This window comes from Chanos chanos, chromosome 6 (genome assembly GCF_902362185.1).
Source record: "Chanos chanos chromosome 6, fChaCha1.1, whole genome shotgun sequence".
In the NCBI taxonomy this organism is placed as follows: Eukaryota; Metazoa; Chordata; class Actinopteri; order Gonorynchiformes; family Chanidae; genus Chanos; species Chanos chanos.
Window position 1 is genome coordinate 6,433,727 of NC_044500.1, and position 11,714 is coordinate 6,445,440.

The following is an 11,714-nucleotide window of genomic DNA, read 5'->3' on the forward strand; positions in this document are numbered from 1 at the left end:
TATTTGCTGCAGCTGGTGCAGGTGTTGAGATATGAGCCGTATTATGACTGTGCTCTCAGCCGATTTCTGTTGGAGCGCGCTCAGAACAACCGCAAGATTGGACATTTCCTCTTCTGGCACCTAAGGCAAGTGTGTGTGTGTGTGTGTGTGTGTGTGTGTGTGTGTGTGGGTGTGTGTGGGTGTGTGTATGTGAGAGGGAGATGTCAAAAATGTTCTCTATTCATGTGAAACCTCATGTATCCTTATCACAATGATTAAATTAGGCGTTTCCTCTTTGTGTGCGTGTGCGTGTGTGTGCGTGTGTGCGTGTGCGTGTGTGTGTGTAGGTCAGAGATACACATGCCAGCTGTGTGTGTCCAGTTTGCTCTGATATTGGAAGCCTACTGCAGGGGCAGTATCCCTCACATTGAAGTGCTGAAGAAGCAGGTATGAGGAAACATTCACACTTCCTCCATACCACGTTTCCACAACCTTTACACAACCTCTTTTCAACTCTTTCACAACCTTTCAACAGCCCCTGAACATCTGTACAAATTGTACACAAACGTTTCACATCTACATAAACTGAAAACTTCTTTAAATAAATACAAATACAAGCTCTCCACAACTTTAGCCTCTAAGCAATCTTGACACCACCGCTGCACCACTGAGTGAAGGTGAACTTTGTATGACCTTTGGTAAAATAGCTGCTCAACCCTCAAACTTCCTCCACGCTACCTTTTCAGCGGTGCTCTGACTTCCTCTCTGTCTCTCTCTGTCTCTGTCTCTCTCTCTGTCTGTCTCTCTCTCTCTCTCTCTGTCTCTGTCTCTGTCTCTCTCTCTCTCTCTTGCTCGCTCGCTTTCACACACACGCACACACAAACACACACACACACACAAAAAAAAGCACAGTAAAATGACAGAGCCTTCAGACAAAGCTTATATAAGCACAAAACGGGAGCAGTTATTCCTCAAATGTTTCCTTTTCAACCTGCATGATTTATTTATTTTTTTTTTTTTTTGTAATACCGGTCTCTTGAAAGCACAGTTGCCATGTTGCGGCAAAGAAATGTTCTAGGAAAATTGGGCAATATTGCTTAACCTCTGTCCGTTCTTTCTGTGTCATCACAGTCAGCAGATTTTCTCAATCTTCCAACCGTCTCAGCCCAGCTGTGGGTTCCAGCGTGTCCTGTCAACTGTACGACAGACGCCTGCAATCCCGAACAGTCGCTCGTCAGGGAAACAGTTACCGAACGTGTGAGAAGTAATCAGTGCTCAGGGGACAGGAGAGGTGTTTTGACAGATCAGTGAGAAGGAGAGGACAGTGACGTTGTAAAAAGGGACCTTTGGAATGTCATGTCGGAACCAGTATTATGTCATTCCACAGTCAGATTATGGAAAGAGTTTGTCTTTGGACTTTTTGGAATTTTTTTTTCAGTTCTGTTGCTCGGGTGTGGAAATGAACATTCTTTAGGATTAGTTGTTGCTATGGTAACTCAGTGTGACATCACTGCGCTCTGTTTTTGGTTAATGGGAAACATGTAGGTGGACACAGCAATGACAGTCTTTTTTTTTTTTTTTTTCTTTTTTGACATTATCAACACTTTTCTGTGAAGAATCAGTTTCTCTTTTTCGGACTCTGTGTTTTGCTTGTGACCAGTCTGATGGGTAGAGGGACTTTGCGTGTTTTGGTATGTGAGGGATTGAAGGTGCCTTCTCTCCAGACGTCACGTCGGTTAAAATATAAGAGCGGGATGGGTGGACAGCGTGTAGTATCCTCATGCCAAGAGAAATATCCTGTCTTTCTCTCTCTGACCCTTTGACTGCTTGAAACAAACATCACTGCCCTCTGACCTTTAGGGAACTTAAAACAAACTTCTTTTTTTTTTTTTGCACCCCCCCCCCCCCCCCCCAACGATTGTCAGGCTTGGAATGACAGCAGCTTGACCTTTGACCTTTTGACCCCTCACCCTCTGACTCAGCTCAGCTGGACATTTCCTCACTGTTCTCATCCGCAGCTGTCCATCACACACCTACTTCCTGTTTTGGGGTTTGTGTGTGTGTGTGTGTGTGTGTGTGTGTGTGTGAGAGAGAGAGAGAGAGGGGGGACTTGTAGCAGATTGATTAAGACCAGAACAGTGAAGTCAATAAGCATATTAAACTATTATAATTATTATAATAGTTGCGTTCACTTATGGAGTGAGACTCTAAACTGAAGACTGTTCATACCGTTGCAATGTTACGTCAACGTTTCCAGAACGTTGTGAAGAGGTTTTGGTCATGTTTCCGTCCAGGTGGAGGCTCTGAGTAAGCTGAAGGCAGTGAACGAACTGATTAAGCTGGGCACCATAAAGGCCAAGACGAAAACCAAAGAGCTGAAGGAAGCCATGATGACGTGCCTTCGCCAGACGGGCTTCATCGAGACCCTGTCAGATCTCCACTCCCCACTCAACCCTAACATCCTGCTCGCCGGCGTCCAGTAAGAGACATGCGCGCGCGCGTGTGTGTGTGTGTGTGTGTGTGTGTGACACGTGTGTGTGTGTGTGTGCGTGTGTCTAAATGATGGTGCTAATGGTTTTTGGGGTCACGGCTGATTCCTTTATTGTGGCTTCAGCTGGAGACTCCTACAAGGAACATTCCAGAAAGAACAAAAGAGGATTCTTTTTTTTCTTTTGTGGTTTGAGCCAGCGAAAGAAGCGTAGCTAACGTTCAAACTTTTCTCCCCCCCCCCCCCCCCCCGCCCCTCTCTCTCTGTCTCTTTCTTTCTCGCCCCCTCCACCACTTCAGCGTGGAGAAGTGCCGCTACATGGACTCTAAGATGAAACCTCTGTGGATCGTGTATCATAATAAGCTACTGGGTGGAGACACACTGGGGATCATCTTTAAAAACGGAGATGGTGAGAGACCCGAGCTCCACAGAGATGGAGGGATTTGAGTGTAAAATGAATATAAAACACTAACACAGTTCTGCTTGGGTCAGATAATGTGAATGTGGGAGTGAAAAAAGACCCCGCTCCCTCTCTCTAACTCTATCTCTCTCTCGCTCTCTCTCTCTCTCTTTCACTCTCTCTGTCTGTCAGATCTAAGGCAGGATATGTTGACTCTACAGATCTTGCGGTTAATGGATCTGCTGTGGAAGGAGGCAAACTTGGATCTCAGGTAACAGCAAGTGTGTGTGTGTGTGTGTGTGTGTGTGCGCGCGCGTGAGAGAGACCGATGACTGCTGATCCGTGTCAGGTTTGTTCCTATTTTCAGCAGGGAGCAGTGTGTGTATGTTTGTCTGTGTGTGTTTGTGTGTGTGTGTGTGTCTTGGCTCTCTGTAGGTGAAGAGGAAGCTCTTTGTGGCATTTTAGGACAAGGGGTGTGTAATACCCCCACCACCCACTCTAATCTGGACCTCTGACATCTCATTTTAATCAGATACACACACACACACACACACACACCATACATCTGGAGCTTTGTAGCGTTAGGTTTGTTTTGACATTTGCGATTTCATTAGTATGTGGACCACAGTTAGGAAGGGAAGAAACCTGAAGATCAGTAGAGGATGGAAAAGCCACACACACACACACACACACACACACACATAGAGCAAAATAGCAGAAGTTTCTGAGGCGTAAGTTAAACACTCCTTAAATGCATTTTGATGTTTGCTTACATGCAAGTCTGTTCTGCACATACATAAGTGATTCAGCAGGAGCACAGTGAGAACTCTCACAGTGAGAGTTCTCACAGTGAGAACTCTCACAGTGAGAACTCTCACAGTGAGAACTCTCACTGTGAGAACTCTCACTGTGAGAACTCACAGCTTCTTTCAGCTCTTCAGCACTCGTTCTCTTAGTTTAAGCCTTTTGTTTGGCTTCACAGTTCCAAACCTCAGAAATTAAACCTGAACTAAACAGAACTAAACTCGTAGCAAAGGTACCCTGACTTCACTTTTCATCAGTCTGTCTGAGTCAGCAGTCTGGAATGTCATATACACCTTAGAAAAATCCATCTGCTCTCTATGATCTGGGTGAACAAGATGTTGAGTGATGGGAAAATAAAATACAGACATTTTGATGTAACAGCAAGTGTGTGTGTGTGTGTGTGCGTGTGTGTGCTTTATTTAGTGGAAAAGATGACGAGTCTTTTAAAACATAACTTCAGTTTCAGTTTCACGAGAGAAACAGGTCAGCTCAGCAATAACAGCTGTAGTCCTATAAAATACAGAAAATAAGATTAGAAAATTTAAATAAAAATGGGATGCGACATAAATAAAATATATCACTATATACATGTATGAATTTGAGGATTAATGTGTGAAAGTATACAAATGTATACAATAGTATTGCACATTGGGAGTCTCGCGATCTACTTTATATTGTATCTTGTAGGGGTGTAAAGCACAAGTTTCATCACGATACAATCCTAAATTGATTATTTTAGCCAACAATCTGATGATTTTCGATACCTCAAAATTTGCCGCGATGCAGTGCGATACGGTTCGATAGGCTACTGGGGTCTACAGTCGATATGAAATGATATGATGAAATTTCACACAGCTGCTGAAATTTCAATGAGCTGCTACCGCTCGTACGAGTGGTAGATTGCTGTTGCATCGTTCATTTCTTTTCTAAAATACGAATTTATATTATGCTTCTGGATCATGGAAATTATGTATTTGTTCTACCTGACAATTTTTAAACACGCTAATAGCGGATAATGCAGGACTTGTAATGACTGTTTACGCCATAAGCAATGCTATCTTGCGGAAGGACTGTCGGATTGGACCTCTCATAAAAGTTCAAATTTTATGTCGGACTCGAATTTCTTTGCACCGCACTCGTTTGTACTCATTCACATGCGGCCTCCGATTCCACACATGAAATGAATGACTTTCGGACGTTTCCGGGCTGAAACGATGCAACAATGTAAAAGTGACTCAAGGCGTTTAAAAATTGGACGGCAATGCTTTGCAGTGATTATGCACGTCCATGACAATACAGATCTTCGTTATCATTAAGTGAGCGACAAAAGGCACTTATATATCCCTTCTCAAAAAGGTAGGAGGGGAAAGCATCATTCACACAGACGAATATAATGACGGTACACAAAGTGTCACATGCATTGAACATCACAGCACGAAGACAACATGATCAGCAGTACATGAACACTTTGACTGGACACAGTAAGGGAAGCATGAACCAACAGTAGCGAACTGGGACTTATTTACAGTTCATGGCCTCGATGCATGCTGGGATACTCCGCCCACCTACCCCCGACACACTAAGCAGGGGTGTCAAACTCCGGACCTGGAGGACTGGGGTCCTGCTGATTTTTCTGTTCACCTCTTAGTTAAATGTTGATTTTCACCTTGAAAACAGGTGTGGACACTCTTCAGCCAATAAGAGATTCTATTTAGTTGGTCTACAAGAAAAACAGCAGGACCATGGCCCTCCAGGACTGGATTTTGACACTTGTGCACTACAGTATTAAAGTTCGATAACATAGTTGCATGGTTGTTGATGCATTTGTCAACTATTTGAACCACTCCAGCCCTGTCCTCTTTTGAAAACCAAAATATGGTCACCTTAGTTTCACCCCTAGTAGTCTGTATTGTATGTTGTGTATATTCGAGTCTAATGTCGACCTACTATATATTGTATGTTGTACATTGTGTATGTTCTTCAGATATTTTAAATGTCATATACTCAATTTTGTACCTGCTTGCTTGGTTTACTCCACATATTTCCTTTATTTCTCATCCATAGATGGAGCTGGTGAACGCTGACTCTCTCGCAGATGTGTTAGAGAGTGAGAGAATCCTGTCTGGGTGTCGTCTCCATTAACTGAATTTGTGTCAGGGACTCCTGTGACTCGGAGTTAGGATGTACTGAAGTTCAGATACATGGAATATGACCATGAAACTAGTAGCTGACATGACATCATATCTTGTCACAGCTGATAAGAAATGAGAATATATTGAAGATAAAAGCAGTATTGTTACACTCACAAATGAACAATAGAAGAAAAAAACAAACAAAAAAAGGCTCTCTGTAAATATCTGTATCTATTTATTTTTGTATGTTTTGTATATATTTGTATTTACATTGAATTTTGATAAAAGTACATTATAATTTTTTACATATTATTGAAAGTATTTGAAATGCATTTTGTACATTAGAACCATTTATTAAAAGCATCAAATGGCTAAATGAACAAATATCCTGCATCATAATCTACTTACAAACTCTTCAGAAATGTGAGTGTATAAATGCATAAGCTTATGTTTAATAATAACTGTGCTTGTCACTGTTGCTGTGTTAACAAACTACTTTAGTTCTGTTTACTGAAGTCAATGCAAACCAAGGCAATGTGTTGTATATTCAGGGTAATGTTCCATTATTCCAAAACAAATTAAAAAAAATCATAATCATGGGAATTAGAGTGTAATTCCACCTTCCAGAGAGGTAAGCACAGACTAGTGCATATTGAGTGGCTAGGGGTAACACCTAAAGTATATATTCATTTAATCTGACGAGTTGAATTCTATTAAATCAAAGGCTTTCCCACTGTATAAGGAGAAAATACAGATCCCACACTCTGAACACAGATTTAGCCATTTTGAATGACTGAGTGGAACTGATCTACAGTGCTGATTAAACATAACTGAATACAGTTTCTAGAAATATATTTCTAAAATGCAAAGATGCTTTCATTGCACAGTGCAATTCATTTAATGTATAAATCTTCTATTAAAAGAGTCTTTAAAAATGAGTTATTTAGTAAGCATAGTAAAACATTGTACAAATTAATATATATTTATGCTAATTAATCATAGAAAATTCCCTCTCGATTGTGGGAAAATCAGGTTTTGCAGGCATAGGTTCTTCTTACAGCACATCAGTGTCACGCTGGTAGAGTGGTGCAGGACCCAAGTGCAAGACACGATGATGAAGGTGACAAAAGGAGGACTTTACTTACAAACTGAAGATCAAAATACACGTGCAAACAGAAATAAAACCGATAAGAAAAAGGGGGAGCATAATAGTGTGCATATACACAGACAGGGGAAACACAAGGACTTAAATACAAGAGGAAATCTAAACAGGGCAAACATGATTGGACGAAATTAACAAGGGGAGAACGAGGTTAATAAATACAACAAACAGGAACAGGTGAGGGGCGGAGACAGACACAGAACAGGCGCACAAAGACATATCAAAACAAGAGTCCAAATTAGGTTCAGACTGTGACAATCAGGAGAGCCTATCCACAGATCTGTTTTAAATGAATGTCTCTCTCCTTATTTGTCTTTTGAACAAAACATTTTCAAGATTTGATCCAAGTCAAAATCCCATCAGATTACTTCGGAACACCTGGGCCACGGTGTTAACACAGAAAACTTCGTCACACCTCTGTTCTCACTTCCCCTTTCTGTTGGTCTTTTAGAGTTCTGTTTTTGTTGCTTTAGCCACTGCTCTGTGCTCTGTCTCAGCTTTTACTGGCTAATCACTGAATCATTGCTTACACCTTGTCTTTGTTCATTAGCCTTATTTTCATTTATGTATAAATATTCTCGTCATGACTTTGAGGAGATACTGGATGCATATGCAGATTAGCTCAATTTATTTGAACACGGCACAACCAAGGAAACACGAGAGTGCAGAAATAAAACAGAATTAACAAAGAACTTCTCAGACTTACAGACATAGAGATTTTTCAACTCAGACATCAAGAAAAGAGAAATCCACACAAGTGCAATTAATGACGGGATAATAAAGTGAACCCACGGAAACTGGGAAATGAACACAAACCCAACACAAAAATGACCAGCAGAGGGAGAAAGTGCGTGAGAGGGCAGGACAACACAGTAGTTTTTTTTCAGGTCTTACCAAAGTACTCCCTTATTTCCTTTTTTCTGTGAGAGTACAGAGCCATGTCATTGTTTTGCGGTACTCATAAAACAAACTGAGCGCCATCAAACGATGGTGGATATTGAGAGTGGTGGGTGAGAAGATTCTTGATTTACACCCAGTGATTACTGCCTGCAGATAGGAGAAAAGAAAGTGAAAGTAGCACGTTGTTTCTTCGAAACAAACAAACTGAGAGGAACATGTTCCATCACATGCTCACAGCATACATGGTGAGTACTGAATTTTATTATGGGGCGTTCTTTGAGCGAAGAGTCCCCTAAATTCATAATGGAAACAGTCTTTTGATGTCTAAACAAACACACCGAATTCTACTTTTTTGTAATATCAGTTTTGCAAGATTATCACTGCAACCAAATCCCACTTGAGTGTAATCCTTTTGAAAAGGTTCAATTTTCCATCATAAATTATGTCTAGAAATTTTGCTTGTTTAAGTAATAGCAATGGCAGCAAATATTGTGGCCACTCCTTTAAACAAGAATCAGTGCACTAGTCTGCAAACCGCAAACTAATTTGAGCAGTCTAACCACAAAATCAAAGTCAACAAGCCTCCTTTACTTACACAAGACGCTACTCAGGGTGTGATGGTGCAGCAGCAAAGTCTGTTCAGATCTGTCTAAATTCTTCTCCTTTCAATCTTATTTACACTTGATGACAAACTAATATTTAAAACATGCACAAGACCCTTTTTCCCTGTTGATCCACAAAACATGCAAGCTGTTTCAAGAGAATTTCTGTATCAATATTGGTACTTGTATCATATATGTTGGTGAGCAAGTTCATCTAGCAAGAGCAAAATGTACAAAAAGTGTATTGCTGTCACAAGGCTCAGCCAATTCCCTTAAAATTGTCAGTGTTATGACGAACCCACATGCAGAGCCAGAGTTCATCTCAGAGGAGGCAAGGGGGAGGATCACACAAACACACACACACACACACACCCACAAGGGTGTAGAATTTGGTAGGGAGAGTAGGGACATGTCCTTGCCAATATCCAGCAACTCCTGAATTGTCCCACGCAATAATTTTGATACAAATAAAATAATTAAATAAAATAGAACTACTGTTGTCCATCAGTGTCTTGTCAATGGATTTGGTACAGAAACGATTAACAGATCTCGTTCTCTACTGCGGGTCCCTTTGCCGGTTGCCGTTTCTTGCTAAGTGTGAGAGGCTGTAGCTACATCTGGTTGTAAGAAGCAGCAAAGCTTCGCCAACTAGTTGTGCATGCAGGCTAAGTGAAGAAGACACCATGCTTATGCTAACAGTTCTGTGCACGAAAACACAGGACAAATATCTTATTGATTCAGTGAAGGACAGTGCATTTTATTTTTCAATTTGGCATGACCCCATAATATACGGGATGGGTGGCTACCTTAAGCGTTAGTGTCTCTTTTCTGTTAACAAGTAATTGCCTAAAGTTTGCTTTCTTGTAGTTTTTGATCCGTTACTGTGTATAGACTAGTTTTTATTTAAATGTAAATATAGATCTTAATGCTACGATGGAGTAGTGGGGCCACATGGGGGAAAAAAATCTTAGATTACGAGAATAAAATGGTTAATCAACAAGAATAAAGTAGTTATGAATAAAGTTGTTATTTTGGCTACGTGTTATTTTAGAGGGAAATACCAGAGGACCAGCCTGCTGCCTGCATTAAGCTGAGCAACATGGAGCATCTTGTGAAGTTATACTTTAGCATAGCCTAGGTGTAAAGTTGCAGTAATCCCCGATACAGTGCTTATTGACTCAGCCTCTTTACTATCCCCGTAACCCTCTTTTTTTTTAACATGGCATATGTAAGTACCCCATCCATACCCGGAAGCGCGATCTGGTCTGCACATGCGCATACCTACGTTACTGGAAACATAACTTATTCCTGCCTCATTTGTACCACGCATGTGTGAACAGAACACTTGACGACAGACACCGATATACATTTACTGACGCACACAATGGTTCACCTAATTACACCATATCCCATGATTAAAGTGACGTAAAAAATCACACATGCGTGGAACAGATCGGCCAGTGTTGTAAAGGAGATTAATCACACACGTGTGGTACAAATCGGGCAGGAATAACTTCTGTTTCCGACTGCATTGTTATGCACATGTGTAAACCGGATCATGCTTCTGAATACAGATGGGGTACTTACACTACCCTATCCGTACCCGGAAGCACGATCCGGTCTGCACATGCGCTAAAATCAGCACATGCGCAGAATTTAATCTCTTTTACGACACTGCCCGATCTGTTCTATGCATATGTGATTTTTTTTACGTCACTTTAATCATGGGATATGGTGTAATTAGGTGTGTAAATACCCCATCTGTGCCCGGAAGCACGGAGTGGCCACTGTTGTAAAAGAGAAATTCTGCGCATGTGCTGATTTTAGTGTGTGTGCAGACCAGATCGTGTTTCTGGGTATGGATGGGGTGCTTACAGCACATACTCCCTCACTGATCTTGCATTAGACATTTTGCAATGTGGGATGGTGGGAGGTTTCCCTACCAATGTTGAGACCAAACCTACGCCCTTGCACACAAACACACACACACACACACACACCACACACACGCACAGAAACAAATATGTCTTAGAGGAGAAAAAGAAACTAACTAATGCATAAACATTTCCTGAGTGCAACATATGGGTTTAGAAAAAAAAAAATTACAGAGGAAAGTTACTCCATGACTGAATAACAAGCAATAACTCAGGAGAAGTCTTAACAGGGAAGTCATTAAAAAACAGGCCCAGGCAATGAACTGATGAATAGATGATTCAGTAGAAAGCAGACAAACCTGACTGTACTAGTCTGATGTTGTTGTTTGACCTCCTGTGGCAGCCTGCTGAGGGTGAGACTGCTGCTGTTTGTGGTGAAGTCATCCAAGGAGATCATTAGGATTAGCAGTTGGAACACCTTCGTGAATGATCATGGATTAGGCTAATTTATTGCCCTTTCAATCAGAGTGAAGCTGTCAACACAATATGCACATCATTACACATCTTTACCTTGCAGGAAGACATCAATCTAAAAGATATAAGCATGTCAGAATGGTTTAAAAAGAAGAGTAAAGTTTAAGAACATTTTAGTCAAAATCCAAACATAAACTCCATGGCCTAAGGTGAAACAAGAAGTTCATTCTTTAAACACCTGAGGGCATCAGGTGTCACATAACTTTGTTTACTAAAAAAAGTAACACAATGTGAATGTTCATACACACACACACCCACACACACACACACACACACACACACACACGGCTGTTATTACTGTTGTTTCGTTGATTAATATGTGTAAAATGGAATCATTTTGATCAAATCACGTTTTTTAATTTAAAATGACATGCTGTTTCTGTGTTCTTGTCTGATAGTGAAATAATATTCCTCCAGGTACTGACAGCAGAGGAACACTAAAGGCTACTGATAGTTTCCTAAAGTTAAACCCATGGAGGGAAACACTGACCCTGAAATGAATGACTCTGATGCATGTGCACAAAGGGCCTCTAAATTAGCAGAGTCTTTGGATGATGAAGGAGTTAGTGCGCCTGAGAGGTAAGTGTGTGCGTGTGTGTGCGTGTGCGCGCGTGTGTGTACGTGTGTGTATTTGTATTTGCGTTTGTGCGTTGGTTTATGCATGTATTTAACAATAAGGGTTAGAAGAATTACAATTGCCTGTAAACCAATATTGAATTTATGGTGGAACTTCCTTAAGTTATGTCTTGGTACCGTTTATCATATAGTCTGTGTTTATTTACTTATCCTTGTAGATACAATAAAGTACGTCCTTTGTAATGACCCATCCATCACACACC

General features: G+C 41.0%; 1 protein-coding gene across 2 annotated transcripts in view; it reads left to right on the forward strand.

The window, feature by feature from the left end:
* The window catches only part of pik3cb (phosphatidylinositol-4,5-bisphosphate 3-kinase, catalytic subunit beta), a 44,219-nt gene that overhangs the window by 29,537 nt on the left and 2,968 nt on the right, over positions 1-11,714 (forward strand). For both annotated transcript variants that reach the window (XM_030778755.1, XM_030778756.1), the window contains exons 15-19: positions 1-125; positions 327-426; positions 2,274-2,458; positions 2,767-2,876; positions 3,060-3,138. The exon at positions 1-125 is cut by the window's left edge and continues 19 nt beyond it. In XM_030778755.1, coding sequence (XP_030634615.1) covers positions 1-125; positions 327-426; positions 2,274-2,458; positions 2,767-2,876; positions 3,060-3,138 — 599 coding nt within the window. The remainder of the gene's footprint in view (positions 126-326; positions 427-2,273; positions 2,459-2,766; positions 2,877-3,059; positions 3,139-11,714) is intronic.